Below are 18,055 nucleotides of genomic sequence, written 5' to 3' on the forward strand. Positions count from 1 at the left end.
GGTAACGCAAGTTTCTTGGCTCCAAAGAACACTGAAACAAATTAGAAATCAAATGGTTTTGCTATTTAAAACACATTTCAATAACTTTGAATTGCATCAATTGCGAGCATGTTCATTTTTTATTTTACTTATCAAATATTTTACACTGTACTTAATAGCCCCATAACACAATTAACAACAAAATATATGCATACACAAATAATTAAATAATATTAATGTATGTTTCAATGCTTTGATTTTTTTTAACAGTAGGTCAGCATTTAAGTAACAAACTACAAATGCTTAAGGTTATGGGTTTTTTTTGCAATTTTAAAGTTTAATCTTATTTTATTCATAATACTTTCCAAACTTTCCAAAGAATATTACAGTATTACAGAATTTTGAAGACTCAAAATTCTTACGCAATACCCATTTATTTAAGTTAGTTTTAGAAGGGGTGTTTTTTTTTTTTTTTTTGTTTTTCAGTGTTTCGGCTGACTCAATTGAGTGAGTAAGTCTTTAAGTTTTACACGCTGCCAGCGACTGCGACGTCGACTGAATTTGAAGCGATACAATTGAGCGCGCTCAGATGCGCTGGGTGGCGGTGAGGGGCGATAGGGTGGAGGGGGGGCGTTTTAAAGGTACGAGATGGCCATGTGCTGCGATGTGTAAAAGTCATTGCCTCAGGCGAGCGAGCGAGAGGGAGAGCCCGTACAAGGGAGAAGGCAATAGCAAGGGGGAGAGCCAAAATTGTTTTCCAACTTGGCCATGGAATTGCATTGAGATGCTAGTACACTAAGAAAAAAATACCAGAATCTTTCCAATGGATTTTTGAAATAAATAGAGGATTTAGGTGAACATTGCTTAAATATTTTCTTAGCTCGTGAAAACAATTAAAGCATGTAACTAAAGACTTGGGAATTCTAAGACAAATATCTATTCATTATAATGTAAAGAATAATTTATACTTATTTAGGTCCAAAACTATTCAATCTCCAAGAGATTAATATTTGTTTTACCATCAAAGACAATTAGTATAAAACAACTGATTTTGTAAGAAGTTTTGGTTTAACAACCCAAACATTGTCAAACATTTGTAAAGTTATAGTTTGTGTTTAAAGTCGACTATTTTTGATATTGGTAAAAAATAAGATTTCTTGGTTTCGAATTCAGGACTTGATTAAACGTTATTTGAGCTTTGATCAAGCAAAAGTGATAAAGTGTTTTTACAAATTTCCTAACTAAATTAAGACTTTAAATAAGAATATTTGTTATTTATTCCGTGTGCATTTTCGCCAAGGATGTGGTTAACAAAAAGGTGGCGCGGATCGGGATGCACACGGATATGGCCATAGCTATGGCTGTATGGCTGTATGGCTTTGGGTTGGGATGCATGTCGTGGGTCGATCTCAGTGGCCACAGGAATGCGGAGGCTCAGTGGACTATCTAATGCGGTGCTAGTGAATTCCGATTATTCGATTATTCGGCTCACATGCGCCTGGCCATTGACATACCCATGTTCTCGACTGGCATCCGTAGGTGTATTTTAATTCAACCAGTATTCATTTGCCCCTAACGAGCTTAATCGGCATAATTGATTCAGGCATTCTCACAAACAAAATACAGTGCACTGTAGTTTCAAAGCCAATATCATTGATTTGGTAATTAAAGGGCGATTTTGGATTAACAATTGAACACAAACGACAAACTTTGTGTGGTTGAAAGGGAAATGATTATTAAATAGGTTTAATTACTATAGATCTGATAAAATCCTAGAATTTCCATGTCTTAACAACTTCAAATATTTGTAATAAATATTCTCACATTCATCTATTCAATTATTTCGCTATTGTTACCCAATAATTGGATAATTTCTTTCTGATTTACGCCCTTTAACTCTTAAAACCCCTTTTATTCGAATGTCAAATTCATTCGGATGCTATAATTTTTTTTTTTAGCATTACATCCAAGTGCCACGCCCTATTATTCACTTCATTCCCCATATTTTCCATTCTTGTTCCTTATAGGTCGGCGTTGCATCTGAATTTGTTGTCTTGTGTTTTCTTTTTTCATGTTTCATGTGTCTGTGTCTGTTTTTGTTTGCTGCTCTGTGTTCTTTGGCTTTTTTGTTCACCTGAACACATTTTCTTGCTCTGTCGTTCACCGTTGCATCTCTCCAGCTTTTTCTCGGTTTTTTACCCCATCTCAAAGGGCATTATCTAATAACAAAAACCCGGAGAAAGAGTGGAGAATTGGTTTGTGCCGTTCCGTTCGTTCTTCTGCATTGGAATGCTTGAATTCTTGGATGCCGTTGTCGATTCTTTGGATTTTACCAGCGATTTACCGCTAGCTCCTCTAATTGGATATGCGCAGATAATTCCTAATGCCAATTCATTCGTTTTAAATTATGTACACATGCAGACAGCACCAAATACACGCATTCTCTGATGCTTGAAGAATATATACGTGTTTTTAAATCCATACCTGTGAAGTCTTGTTCCATTAACCCAGAAAATATGATTAAATATTTTGGTTAACAAATTCCATTCCATTAGCTACAAATTTTTAAAATATGTTATTCCGTTTCGATAGACGATCTCTTTTATTCTGCTGCATTTTGCCAACATCCATGGTCTTCTCTTGCGTTTGAATCTGTTTATAATCTCGAGAAAATCGTACTTGTTGTCAAACGAAGCGAAACGCGGCACGCAACATCCAAACACCATAAAATTAAGTGATTCTGTAAGTGTTTTCGGGCTAAAAGAGGCGTGACAGATCGGTGTGGGTTGGCGGATTCTGCAGCTAATTGCAATTTGAAGTCGTCACAAAGAAAACGCTATGTGTGTGGTGGTGCAATCAAGCGCGCAAATAAGCAAATAAACGTGAGACTATGCGCACCTGAGACACTACAAAAAAGTACAACAAGAATATGACCCTGAGATGTGATGATTGTCGTCAGCTCATCGCATGTCAAGTGAAGCTTTAATTGAATTCTGTTAACGAAAATCATTTTAACTTAGACTCAAGTTTTCGATTTCCGGTTATCATTTGAATTTAATTTTTTTAAACGGGTTTGGTTGTAAACTAGAAGTTTAATAATCGAATTTTCCGACCCGAGAATATCACATTTTATCACTAGGTCATTTTAGTTAAAATTTAAGTTTCTTTCAAGTTTTTACAACTTTTTTAGTTCCCTATCCCTTTGTGTAGGGTGGTAAATGGGTCATACAATTTTTATTTCAACTTTATTTTCATTTTCAATTTAATTTGTAGTCCGGTTGAGAGAGTATCTGGTAAAAAAAAAAAGGTAAACAATGCGACCGTCCATCAGCCATAATCAGTCCCCCTGCCTTAACCCTTTGTGGCCCCACACAAGGCAATCGCAATTAAACAATTTTCATGTTTACCCAGAAATCCCAGAGAGTGGGGAAATAAATGTGGAACGAAAAAAAGTGTATGATAAGCGATAAAGCAGCTGCGGCCCGTGCGGCGTATGAGTAATGGCCAAAAGGTGTCTGGTGGGGCTTGCTTTTTCAATTCGGGAGGCGGTGAGGTGGGTGGTCTGAACAAGTAGTTGAGTAAGGTGCTGATACTCATTCAACCCCCGATTGGCTATCATAATCTGCTTTGACACATATTGATATGCATGTCTTTTATTTACTAATTAATGAAGTGGAATACCCGGTTGTTGGACTTCCCCTTTATATTTGCAACGTAACTTGTATTTTTTGTATTAAGTACCTAATAACTTATATTTTTTCGAAAAATACTATGAATACAAATCTTTAAAGTTTTAAAAAAAAAAAACAACAAAATTCTGTATAACATACATTTGTTAAGCTTTAAATTATTAAAAAAACTTAATGTATGTTTTTGAACCTGGTCAATTCAAGAATTGAAGCTTATTTTCGGTACTATTTAACTTCATTTTGATTGCTTTTGAAAAGTTTTGGTAATGTAAACATCGTAGCTTTTAATTGGCTAACTTTTTCGGTCATCTGATGTCCTGTTTACCTGAACCCTTTGATTATGTTGCCAAAGTTTAGGTAATCATGGTCATGGACACTTCGAGCTCTTCACCAGTAGACCAGAAGACCCCCTGGATTCCCTAGATTTAGCAGATTTAACGGATTACCAAGTCCAAGTCACAAGTAGAAGTCTCCCAATGCCGGCGACGCGTAATAAGATACTCGATTGTGCGGTTACATAACCCATGTGCACATGATTCGTAGTTAAAAGACGCAGACAAATAATAACAATTCGCACACACAGGTATCGACTGTGCACCTGTACCTGTATCTGTGTGTCTTTGTATCTTTGTATCTCTGAAGTATCGCTGTAGCTTTGTGTGTTTCTCTCGTAGATAAAGCGATATAAAACGAAATCTTCAGCTCAAGCAAACGGGTTTCGCTCACATCAAAAAAGAAGCGATTAAAGCCGCAAAGCAGCCAACGGAGAAGGCCAAAATATAATCATAATAATTATATATTTCTTAAATATTTATAGGCTTCTCCAGAATCCACTGCCTTCAAGGTGCCAAGTTCTCTCATAAAAATATATATAATATCAACATATTTGCATTAAAATGTTAATCATTTAATGGCCAATTAGTGTGTCTCCCACAAAAGTGTGACTTTTTCAACGGCTACCCTTTTTTGAACACGCTCCATTACAATTCACTGGCAATTAAATTTTAATTGCAAAACTCTCAAGTAAATTCGCTCCATCGTTATTGTTTGTTATTTTCCTTGTTATTATTGCTGTTTATTTTGTGTGGTTCAAGGGCAGGGCCAACAGTAAGCAACAAATGCTGAATTAAATATACACAAACAATTGCAAACATTTTGCAGTTTTTTCCTGGCCTTCATCGAAGATTCAATAAGGTTGGTGTTTACCACTTAAAAAAATATAATAGGTACATCAAACAATCATAAGCAACAATTTAATGCAAAAAAAGAGTTTACAATTAATTTGAAATGACTTTTATCACGGTAACATATGCATGCCCCTAAGATCGAACTGAAACTTTGACCATCGATGTCATTTAATTGATGCCGAAATAAGTGAAATACACATCCAATCCGCAGGAAAATTTCGTAGAATCCGATTTGCGGTTGGAGCTTGAAATCCATCGATTGCGCTTATTCCGCTGATTCCACCTGCCGTTTGGTAACCATTGGAAGCCCAGGAAGTTGGCGGCTAGTTTTGCACCCTTCGTATTGTCGTACTTGTGATGTCGATGTCGTTGCTTTTGTTGTTGCTTTTGGTTGCCATCGGTTGCCGTATGTTGCAGGCACTTCTCACGTGGTTTCTGCAATTTGAGTGCACTTTGGTTTATTGTTTATCGATTTGCTTGCGGGCAATTAAAGCCCTCCTCCTTCTCCCCCTCCTTCTCCTTTTCCTTCCGCTTCTCCTATTCCATCCCCATCTTTCCATCCCCGACTTTTCAATTCGCCAGTGTGATTCAAGATTCCAGGGCAGACCCATTAAATGGAGAAGTTTTTCCCCCATCTCCGCCGACGACTCCTCTTGAAATGTGTGAAGTGCCACACGAGCAGAGTAACAAGAAACTCGCTTTAAAATCGGAAACTCGACAAGGGGATGTCCTCTAAAAGCAAAAATATAGCTAATCACAGGCAGAAAAGATTCGTTTTCCCAGACCGTAAAAAACAAAGAAAAGTTTTAAATCCAAAAAAATATTAATTTTAATATTTTAAACTTAAAATAAAAAAATTGTAAATAAATGTAGTTTATTTAGTTTAGACACAATCCAATAGAGCACAAGCTAGCACACAGATTTCAGATAATTAAGGCGGCGATAAGGGTTTATTGACCTAATAGAGCACCCAATAAAAGATAACACCCCTACCACTCGTTGCAGGAGCATCTATAAGTTGATGACTGAACAACAGCCCTTTGTTGAAATAGTTTATGCACTCTTTAAACCGACAAACACCAATGTGCCAACGCACAATCCCTTTTTTATTTGCAAATAAACTAGACACGAAACAAGGTAAAATGTCAGTTCGTTTTACAAAAAGGGTTTAAACATTAAACATTATTTGCAAAGTGAGTTAGTTATTTAATTAATTATAGACTCATTATTATTATTTATAGACTCATATTAAATATATATAAATATATTATTTGAAATGTTCGGCTTATGATTGGCAAAAACTTAAATACCAGCTTAAACTATTCGTCATGTCGAGTATACCCTTGTCTTACCCTTTCGCTTTGGCCTCACCTGTCATCTTTGGGCTGCAAGAACTATTAATGACTAATTAAGGTTAATAATATTGCACAAACACTCGATACAACAGAGAGCAACGTGCTCATGGAACAACAAATGGCGGACATCGGACACGGACAACGGACAACGGTACAACAGACTACGGACAACGGGCCACAGACTATGGGCAACAGTCTCCGGACGGAAAAAACCGGACGGACAATAACGGACACCTGCGATGGGCTTCGTCAACAGCTTGCTACTCGATTACCAACATTTGCATGTGACAAAGGGGCGCTGTTCGTTGTTCGCCCTTTAGTAAGAACACCCCCGGTACCCCGCACCCCTCCAATCCGACCCTTTTTCTGCTTTTGCCCCCCACACTTTCTCCGGGCGGACATGAACTCAATTGGGAATCCCAATTGTCCGGACTTGAAGAGGCGCTCGACTGATACGGCTTGTCAAGACTTATGAGAGGAATGCCGACCAGGGCGGCGTGCCGAAAAGGGGGCGGGGTCGCGGAAATGAGTGACACAAACGCAAGGCACACAGACATGGACACCCTCACACCAACACACCAACACACCAACACACTGACAGGGACTGGCACAGGGTCACAGACACAGACACGCACACGCGCGCACAAATGAGATTAAAAGTCAGAAACTTGGAGCTCGGAAAACGCACGGTAGTTGCTCCAACTCGCAAAAAAACGCCCCCGCAGTAACCCTTCATCCACATGCTGTTCATGCATGCCCATACACTCTGCGAAAAATTTCCACCAAAATAGGATTAAAGCTGAAAGTATTTATGCACATTTATCCTTGGCTATGAATTTATTTATTGGATCTTCGAGAATCAAAACTAAAATCTATTTAGTTTAAATCCAAAATATAGAATCTCTGTATTAAAACATAAAATGAAAACAGGGCGTTTTATATATCATTCTTAATTTCGATATCAAAGAAATGTATAATATTAATGAATGTTGATCATGTCAAAAAGTTGTTATTTTACTTTCATCATTTTATTTTGCAATGAATGGTATAAGCTCGCATTTAATTTACATTTTTTAAAGGTTTTTTCTTGATACGAATTTTTTAATTGGCCAAAAATTGGATTTATAATTATAAACTCCTCAAATATAAGAGCAAATATATTGGTTTTAGTTTCATAATTTCTTAACCTTTGTAAAACGTCGAAAGTATTTTCCATTAATTAAAATAAAATAATTTTCATTGTCTGATTAGTCTATTGATATATTTAACTGAACCAGTAATATTTTCAAGTGCAGGATGGACTGAGGGGGCGGTAGGTTCAACGACATGTTTGCAACATCGAGGCTGACAACGCGGCGCCTAATTGGATCTGGCCCGAGCGCTCCACTTTTGCCCGGGCACGCTCGAGTGGGGGGGGGATATGGGATAAGGCAGCCAGGGGCCAAGGGGTAGGGGGTGGATGATGACGATGAGGGTTACGGGGTTGGGGGATGCGTCCTCGGATCGAGGGCGTCTTAAGCCACCCAACGCCCCCACTAATACCCACCGCCCACCGCTTTTCGACGCAATCAACAGCCGAAAACGCAAGGGCAGCGAAATGAAATTAAAGCCGAGGTCACGACGAGGAGGTGGCTCAGTGCTCAGTGCTCGGTGCTCGGTGCTCGGTGCTTAGTGGGTAGGGTGCTCGAAGGGAGTGCAGCCTAAAAAAGCAATAAAAGTGACAAGAAAAGTTGAAGCTCCGAGTGGGCGACGCAGAAGGATAAGGACAAGGAGCTAGCAGCTAGCAGCTAGCAGCTAGTAGCTGGCTGGCTGTTGGAGAAAGTGGATTTGGCGTCGGAAGTGGGGTAGTCGAATTCGTGTTGTCGTTGCTGTCAGCAACCAGCAAATTTTTAGCAAAACTTTTCTCGTCTCCCTCGCAACAAACGGCAAACAAAAACACACGCTTTGCTGATTCGCAGGCATATAAAACGATTCCCCAACGGCAGCATTTTGTGGCCCATGAATGCACCCATGAGTACGTATACGTATCGAACGATTCGTTTAGAGAGCCGTGAATGCAGCGAATGAGCGTTTGGGGAATGCCGAAAGTACTGAAACCGAAATGATGTCTGTCTGTCTGATGATCAGGGGGCAAATTATGGCTTAGGTCACTACGGCTTTTGTCAATAGATTCAAAAATTAATTACTGAAGAAACATCTAACTAACTAATTAGTTTTTTATTTTGTTGTAATTTAATAAACCAGCAGCTTTTGTTACCAGAATATTTAATGTAATTTCTTCGCCACCTTTCGGTATTTTACAACTGGCATTAAGTTATAAAGCAATCAATTGTTATTTAAAAGCTATCCAATTTTATTGCAAATATGTAAAAATAAATCACTCAAACAAAGTTACAGTGTGTTTTTTTTAAGACTCTTTTATAACTATGATTTATGTGCCTCGTTTGTGTGTGTGGTATTCCATCAACCAGTCACCAGTCTGAATCAACTATCGATTTCGGGGGTCTTTCTGCTTGGCAGATCACAACCCCGTACTTTATCATCTGCCTGCTAAATGTTTAATGTGCCTGAATTAATTATAATTCCGACCACTTGTCTCTTTTTTTGCAGCCTGGGATATTGGCAACTCGGTGCAGGACGCCTTCGTCATCGCCGTCGAGGAGCACGCCCGCGAGCGTCTGCAAAGATTGGCGGCCTTGAACCGGGTCACGCCCGTCGACATCACCCAGCTGTCCAAGAAGGTGAGTGCCCCCATTTGGGTTATGGCTTTACATTTGCAAACTACTTGGCTATATTTTCGCTGTACCCAAGAGTCAAATGCCATTTTTAGCGAGTTTTAAACGATATTTTTAAGGCATTTAAATGACTAAATTAAATGACTTAATATAAACCGTTTATTTATATTTCCTTTACCCGGAAGGTATATTGCAAAACTACTTGGCTATATTTTCGCTTTACCAAGAAGTTTAAATACATTTATCTTAAAAAGGGGCTTTCTTGGGTATACTTTCTGGTTTCCAGTGAATTTTCTAGGTGTTTTGTTCTGTTACACAATGGTTTAAGTTTGTTGTCTGACAAAAAATAACATATTCGACTTTCTGGTTGGGCTTTTCCAAAGAAATGCTTTCCATCAATGCACTTTTGCCAAGGAAGTACTTCACTTTAAGATTCCTACACTGTTTTTCTGGGAAGCTTTTAGTAGAATCCTAGCTAGTTTCTTTACAGTTTAGTTCCATTTCCTCGTATTTTTCAAGAGTTTTACTGACAGATGTCAGTAAAGCAACTTGCTTCATGTTTTTCGCTGTACTTGAAGCGTAGTTTAGAAAATACACATGCACCTGCAACTATTAAATTAAGTGATTTAAATAAAAATTTACTGAAGCACCCAATGACTATTAATATAACGTGCTTCATTATTTTAACAGGTAATGTAAGCTATTGCCTTTTAACAATGAGGTGACTATATTGGGAAGTAGTTTGTAAGTATTGGGCGAAAAACCTAGCTTTGTCGGTTTTGTTTATTAAAAAATTTGCAATGCTATTTTAAGGTTATTTATTCGTCTGGTGGAAGTCTATATTCGATGAATGAAAAGGTAAAACGGGTGGTGGTGGATTTCCCGGAAAGTGCTACGCTGTATTTTTATTTATTTTTGTGTTTTTTGTGTGTTTTTTTTTGTTTTTTTGTGCGACATGTGGCAGTGAAGCACACATGAATGCAAGGTATTTGATTGCAGGCTGTGTGTTTGGCCCGAATTGGACGGCAAACTGAAATTGAATTGGAAAACGTTTTATGAAAACAGCTTTCTATAACACACGGCGCAGACATAACTGAATGACCAGTGACCAACTGGAGGCGGCCCCTCCCAAATACCAAATACCAAATGCAAAATGCAAAAAATGAGGAAGTATGCGCTCACAAAATTCAATTAAAAATTCAACAAACCCAACACGAGCCAGTAGACTGAAACTAAAAGTGGATACAAAAACAGACACACAACAAACTAAAGTAAAAAGTGAATAACACAAAGAAAAGCTCAAAACAAACGTTGTATAAACTTGAAAACAAAAGCAAAATAAAATTGCCTTCAAAAGTTACGCAAAACAGAGAAAAAAAAACGAAAACTAAAGAAAAAAAAAAAAATAAAATAAAAATAAATCCAGCAGCCGAGAAAAAACGAGTAAATGCAAATCAAATATGTGGGTAATTGAAAGTGAACGCTGCAATCCCATTTGCATGTGCGAGCTCAAGAGTGAGTATATTCATTTGGGACTAATAAAGCGATTTGCACTTCAAAGTTATACAACAGCGATCCCTGAGATTAGCTACAATGAAAAAAAATACATACACGTGCATAGAAATTTTTAGAAAGTTTGAATAGAATCAAAAATATTCAATATAGATTTGAAATGTTGTTTTATAGGAATTACTAAATACTTATCTCATATCAATATTCATTGAAGAAAATTAAGCGTAAAGTATAAACTTTTTGCACAGAGAAGTTATAGATTGTGAATATTACATTAACATTGTTAATTCTTTTTACACATGAAATTTAAGATTATATATATATTGCATAATGTCTTTAGTATTTGAACCACCAAAAGTTTAAGAAAAACCTTTAGTTTAAATAAATTAAAGTAAAGGTTATTTTTTCCCGTGTAGACTTGTTTTTTTTAGTATTATATATGTTGGCCAGCGAAAAATGTCGGTGAATAAACACATTAGCTATTCACTTTACGTATTAACAGTTTCGTTGCGTTTACAGTTTAAACACAAAAGATCGCGATGAATGAAATGACTTATGGCGAATCATTTGAATGCAAATTACGTCGATTACATGTACACGCTTTGGTGGGTTTTCATTGATTTGTGTATATTGTTACTGTTTCACTTTGATGGCAATAACTTACTTCCATACCTATTTCTATATTAATAAATCATTTCTCATTCTTGGAAATAAGAATGCTTTTTACCTATTTGTTTGCTATTGTGTTGGCATCATAAACCAACAATGAGCACAGCCAGCTATCCAGCACAAAGAGTAAAAAGGTAACTTTATTTAATTTGAAAATTAAAATCGTTACATTACAATAAGGGCATTCTCTTCTGGTGGGTGGGTGGTTCCAAAAGTGATTGAATTGAGTGCACTTTTTGTGCCCACTGACTTTTGGTCACTCACTCATTGGGCTCACAATTGGTTTAAATGGTAAATCGCGGAGTTTGAGAGTCAATCGGAGGTATGGATGGATGGTATTCCACGCATAATCCCGCATCAAGAGCTTCTCCAATCCCAATCCCTATCCCTATGCCTTTCCCCCAAAACCCTTACCCTCCGCACACTTTTAGCAATTTTAAGCGCATCAAGTGCTTTTGTCATCATCGTCATCACAGTTGAACGCTCCAACAATTGCTTTCAGTTCTCCGGACGTTGACTGGATTGGATGGGGGTCAGGTGCGGTTCTACTGGGCTCTCTTTGGTACGGATCTGGGTATCGGGGAATCTGGTCTGGGCTGGGCCGGGCTACTCCGTCGGGAGTGGGCACATGGAATGGTCGTGAATCGTGAATTGTGGGTGGGGCCGTTTTTTTTTTTTTTTTTTTTTTTTTTTTTTTTTTTTTTTTTTTTTTTTGTCTAGGATGCGGTAGAGTGCCGCTGCGGGGCCTTATCGAGAACAGTGAGTCAATCGTTTGTTGCCAGGCCAACCGAACAAATGATTTTGCATACACAAACAAACGTGAATATGCATATCAAGTACACTGAGCACTTCAACAAAAAATGCAAAATAAAATGAGAATTGATCGGGCAAAAATAACTATTTACCCAAAAAAAAAACTATGACAAATACTTTATTTAACTAGGTTTTATTGCATTCGCCAACTATTGTTTAACCCAAAGGATATAGTCGATACACCATGTAAACGTAAACTGAAAATTTGTACATTATAAATAGCATTCGTCGTAAAATTAAAATCAATTAGAATTGAAAGCTGAACAAATTTAATTAGTGGGCAATTTTAGCAAAAAATCTTTATATAACCCTTAGATAGAATTAGATTGGGTATTGACTTGAAGAATTTAATATTCGATAACAAAATCATTTTTAACCGTGTATATATGCATCGATTTATCCGATAAGTGTTGAAGTGCGTGGGAGTGAGGGTTACTGGGCATGATGGGCGATTGGGAGATGGTATACGGTATGTGGGAACTGGGAACTGAAGCTGCGACTGAAGCCACGTCACTTCACTTCGCCATCGAGAATCCACAAGCCGATGCGATAGACTGACAAACCGACTTGGCTGTCAATAATCCGATAAAATGCGAACAAAAAATACGCTCACGGCGGATGGGTGATTCTGGGCGGTTACTAGTAGAAATAAAAAAATGATATATACCATAGCGAATGAAGTGAAAATGGGCCACAAGCGTTAAGAGAGATCCCCCCTACATAGTAGGTTTGTTCCCTTGTCCCACAACTTAGGCTTCTCATCCTCAGGTAATTGCATCAAAAGGGCCCCATAATTCAACTTGTTCATTTTTTTTCACTTTTTTTTTTTTAACCTGACACTTAGCTATTGGCATTAGGGCGCGACTTAACCTGTAGAAGAAGGTTAAGGCCAATTGGATTGGCTAGAATGAAGGCCTAAAGGCGTCTTAATTGGCTGATTTCTGAGGGGGAGGGTGGAGGGTGGAAAGGCGGTTTGACAGGCACTGGAATGGGGTTCTGGTTGTGGATTGCAGATTGTGGGTGCAGCTCAGTGGGTTTTTGGCCACCCACATACAAAAATACCTGGCCCAGACGCAGACACACCCACACACACACACACACACACACACACGTCGCTCAGACCAGCCACACATCCATTATGTGTTCGTCGCATTAATAATTCATATTTCATTAGGGGAACAGCATCAATATATCCATGGCTTTCTGGCGGAGGGGTGTGGCAGTGGTGGGGGGTACGGGTACTGAGGGCGTTACTTGGTTAGCTTTATTTTAATGGAATTTGATTGATTTGCATATATGCGAAATAAAGCCTGTCAGCGGCGTTAAATGATGACAGTTTTCAGTTTTATTTATTTTTCGGCTATGCTGCCACAGAGCAAAGTGCAAAAAGTTTGCCAAGCTGTTGGTTGTTATTATTCGTATTTTTTAATTTTATTTGGTTGATTTTATTGATTATTATTATTATGCAGAGCAAAATGTCATTTAAAAGAATGCATTTGCCAATAGTATAATGCTGATTTACTTGGCACCGTTTTCGACCTTTTAAAAACCAAAAAAAAAACATGTTTGTTTTTGTAGAATATCTATTTGTATTCTTTAATACAATTTTGTCATATATATATGATGCAATGCCAAAGATTAATGCTGATATATTTGGCAACAAAATTTTACTGACAGTCTGAACCAAAAAAAACATTTTTATATTGACAGCATGCTATTTAATTTCGTATAATGTGAAATTGAGCAAAACAAATTTGAAACAGAGTTAAATAATGGTTATACGTGGTGGTTTACACAAAATAAAAACAAATAAAACTACATATCTAATTATTTATTTTTTCGTGCTCATTTTAATTTATATCTGTAAGCACCTTCGATTAGCATTAATAAATGCGTGACAATTGATTACAATTCAACACCTTTGCTCTGCCTCGTTGTTTTATTGACTTTATCAATGGATAGCTGCAGCAAACGAAGAGCGGTACGACAACGAGCCAGCGGCAGGACCTTAGTTTCCTGAACGAGTCGACGCCGATCTATGTGACGTCCTTCACCAGCAACCAAATCACCTGCAGCAGCTCCACGATGACGACGGCCACCGCGGGCGGACCGATAAGTGCACCATCCTTGGCTCCGACGACGGCCACCACGACGGTGCCCACGGCATCGTCGCACACCACCACTGTGGTGGCTCAGATCGAGCATGGGGCAGCGTCGGCGTTGGTTAGTGCCGCAGTGGCGGCTGCAACTGCCGCCGATCGGAATGCGAACAATACCACCTCGGCGGCTTTGAAACAGACTGTAATGGGGAATAGTTCGGCCAGCACCGCCACTACCACCAGCATCACCAGCACCACCAGCAGCTCCACTAGCTGTGCCACGGGGCACATTTACCAGACCAGTCAGGCGCAGCAGCAGCAGTTGCAACAGCTGCAGCAGCAACTTGCAGCTGCGGCAGCGGCGGGTAAACCACTGCAGGCCAAGTCCTTGCTGGCCAGCAGCTTGCAACATCTCGCCGAGGAGGTGGACAACGAGGACATCGATGACGACGACGACGTCGATGGGGCCAACTATTGTGGCATCACCTACATCAGCTACAACAACAAGCATGCCCAGTTGCCAACGACCACGTTGCCGGCCACCACCGCTTTGCCAGCGGCAGCTGCCACATTGGCCACCACCGCAGCGATCCACCAACAGAGGCAGCAGCAGCAACAGCAGCAGCAGCAGCAGCACCACCACCACCACCCGATCCATCAGATTCACCCAGGCGGTGCCGGAGCCATTGGTTGCCACCAAATCAATCGCGCCACGGCACCGGCACCACTGCAACTCGGCGGTCCGGTGAATCCCAGCTTCGTGGATGCCCAGACATCCACGTCACCGCTGATGGCCAGCTGCGAGCTGGAGCGGCATGTCCATGGCACCACCACCCCGAAAACGGAGTACTCCACGGCCATTTCCAGTGGCCAGTTGCAGCAGGCCTTTGCCGAATTGCAGCTGCACTCCAGCAACAACAATGCCACACAGCAGCAACAGCAGCAGCAACATTTACTTTTAAGCAACAACAATAATAGCAATAATTCAATGGCAGCGGCACAAACAACGGCATCTCTGATGAAGAATTGTGATCTACTGATATCGAACAATCTGTATCCACCGAGAAGAGAGGTGAATTTGTTTGTAGCCAAAATACAGAGTTTTCATTTATTGCCAAGGTTTTTTGTCATATTAAAATTTTGCCTTACTGACTGAATTTATTTTCGTTACATTTTAAAGATTTCTTTTGTTGCATTCAAAAGAATGCAATTCAAGGAATTTAATTCAGTTTCGCTTCTTTGGTTTCGTGAAATTCTATTTAGAAATTTAGATATTTGCTAAGGAATTTATTAAATTGACATATCAATTCACAGGTTGTCTCCTATTGGTTTCTCCTTTGGTTTCAATTCATTTTGAGGAAAATTCGAAAAAATGAGATTTTTTTTGCAATTTATCTTTCATTCATTAGATTTGTCAAGAATTTTATTTTATTTCGTCTATAGATTGTGTTTATGGTTTTGAATTTTATCAACGAATTTATTTAATTGGTATATTAAATAAATTTGTCTCAGTTTGGTTCATCCTTTGTTTTTAATTTACCTCAAGGAAAATTCAAACTTTGTTATTCAAATATTCCTTTTTTCGGATTTCGTATTTCATTCATTAGATTTGTCGAGGAATTTATTTAATAACAGTTTCTGTTGATTTTAAGCAACTTTAAAATTTATTGGGAATGCAAGTCATAAATTGATTGAGCTAGTATATAGATAATACTATCTTCAAATAATGTGTTCCCTGAAATGTGAAATATTTATTTTAATTGGGTTTGCACGAAGTTGCTTTTAAATTGATTTTACTCTTTTTGGAATTAACTTTGAAATACTTTAATTAATAAAATCAATTTTTCACTATTTTTCACTTTTGATTTCCTTAAGTTTGCTCATCCCAACTCAATAAATAATAAAATTGTATTTTGTTTCTCCTCCACAGTTACTAGAAGACGTCATAGTCCATCAAGCCAGTGATGTCCATTCATACGGCACGAGTGCAACAGCAGCAATCGCCAGTAGTAGCAACAGATCACAGCAGCAACATCAGTTGCTGAGTGCCGCCTACGAGTTGCAGCAACAGCAATTGCAACTGCAACAGCAGCAGCAGAACAGTCCCACAAGTAGCATATCAATAGGAAGAACTGAACTTTTACTGGGCGATCAGAGTCTACGACAGGATCCCAGAGGGTAAGTTTCCCTCTTATATTATATATAAATATTATAAATATATATTATAAATAAATATTATTATACAAATTTATAAATATATATTATTTATTGAAAACTCTAAATGTCACAGAAGAATTTATTTTTAAGAGAATAGGTTTAGTTAGATATATTTAAAGTTGCTAGTAAAGACATTGATATTTTTATTGATTTTCAATTGGGATTCAAAGAAAACAGTATTTTTTAACACATTGATATTAATCGAAACGGGCTCTTATTTCTAAAGTAACTTAAAAAGTGTAATTAAGACTTGCAGCTTTCAAGTCATTGCGTGCTTGCTTATTGTTCAATGTGGAAACTTATATAGTCTACCATGCAGGCGCTTTCCCGGCACAGTGCTTCTCAAACTTGAATTTGTTCGTTTGTCTGCTGATTTATTTGACCAACACTGCGAGCGTGTTTGTGGATCTGTGTTTGCATTTTGTAAAGCATTTATTACCGCTCCTAGCCGCTCATTTTTATTTTTTTTTCTTCTACTGGTCCACAGGAAAGGCCCTTCGGCTAAAATGGAATTTTTCGCGCTGCGGAAATACCCAACATGTGACTCACACACACACCCAAATGCACTGACACACTGCGCTAGCTGAGTTTTTATGACTGCTTATTTATTTACTCGCTCTGCTCGCTGGGTTTTCCACCTGGCTGGATCGCAGCAGCTCCGCATTCGCATCCGCATCCTTATTCGCGCTCCGCCCTTGGCCATTGCTGACACTTTTCACACATTTTTCCCAGTGCTCGCACTTTGTCCCTATCGTTTTGGCACTATTCAACTCCCCCTCGTTCGACCTTGCCAAACGAACCTGTTGTGATTTCGCCTGTAGCGACTAACTATGATTAAACGGCGGCGGGAATATATATAAAAATAGCAGGGTTTGTTTAAAAAATTATCTTGTTGAAGTTAAAATATTAAAGGATAAGCAACATTTGCCAGAAACATGATACCACTTCTAATCATTGGTCAAATTAAACCTAATAGAGGTTGATTTTTTCTTAAAACTACAAGGGTTTTCATGTAAAAGATAAACTTACTAAAATGACGAATAGTTTAGATTTTATTTGATTTTATTTTTTTTTTAATTGTTATGCTGTTAATTTTTCGCCCACACTGTAGGTATGCGCGTAAGTCAATCCAGAAACCTTTTATCCCCGTCACAAAACATCCACCACCCCATTTTAGCACGTGCGCTTTCATTTTATGCTCATTATTAATTAACGAGTTATTTTCCTCGCCCGGCGATGAATATTTATACATTTTTAATCGATTTTTCCGTTCTTGGCTGCCGCCAGAGCGTTGGCAGTTTGGCGGCGATTGCACAGTTTTGTGGCCATTAATACGGAATATATATATATGTAGCAATTAGGCCGATGAGGTCGCCGTTTTGCGGGTCAGTTTGTGGTCAGTGTCAGTCCACGATGACTCCTCCCCCTGTCTCGCTCTATGGCCTCGGTGTCCTCTTTCGGTGCCCGTAGTCCACAATTGAAAACCTGCTGACTAATCTGTTGCAGACAGTGACAGCCCGCAAACTTTGCCGATGACCATGATGATGATGGCCAGTGGCGCGCCAAAAAAGGGGTCTATCATTAAACAGGAAACAATATGCAACAATAATGGTTATATTTGAACACTTTTCCACACACCATGTTAAGTTTAATGTATGTATGGCCTGTAATCTATGAACTTCAAAGTTTTAAAAGGATAAAAAAAATCAATTCACCACATCAAATTGAACTCTTCAAATTAAGACTTTGTACTTCGAGAATTTATTGAAATTATTTATTTCAAAGTGGCCCCAAATTAAG

General features: G+C 38.6%; 1 protein-coding gene across 7 annotated transcripts in view; it reads left to right on the forward strand.

Annotated features, from left to right (window-relative positions):
• LOC108136431 (MAGUK p55 subfamily member 5-A) overlaps window positions 1-18,055 on the forward strand; it is a 65,068-nt gene that overhangs the window by 16,219 nt on the left and 30,794 nt on the right. For 5 of the 7 annotated variants that reach the window (XM_017257570.2, XM_017257572.2, XM_017257571.2 and 2 more), the window contains 3 exons: window positions 8,821-8,951; window positions 13,902-15,110; window positions 15,969-16,216. In XM_017257570.2, the coding sequence (XP_017113059.1) occupies window positions 8,821-8,951; window positions 13,902-15,110; window positions 15,969-16,216 (1,588 nt within the window). The remainder of the gene's footprint in view (window positions 1-8,820; window positions 8,952-13,901; window positions 15,111-15,968; window positions 16,217-18,055) is intronic. The other 2 variants (XM_017257575.2, XM_017257578.2) reach the window with 1 other exon arrangement.

This window comes from Drosophila elegans, unplaced genomic scaffold (assembly GCF_018152505.1).
Source record: "Drosophila elegans isolate 14027-0461.03 unplaced genomic scaffold, ASM1815250v1 contig_149, whole genome shotgun sequence".
NCBI classification, from domain to species: Eukaryota; Metazoa; Arthropoda; class Insecta; order Diptera; family Drosophilidae; genus Drosophila; species Drosophila elegans.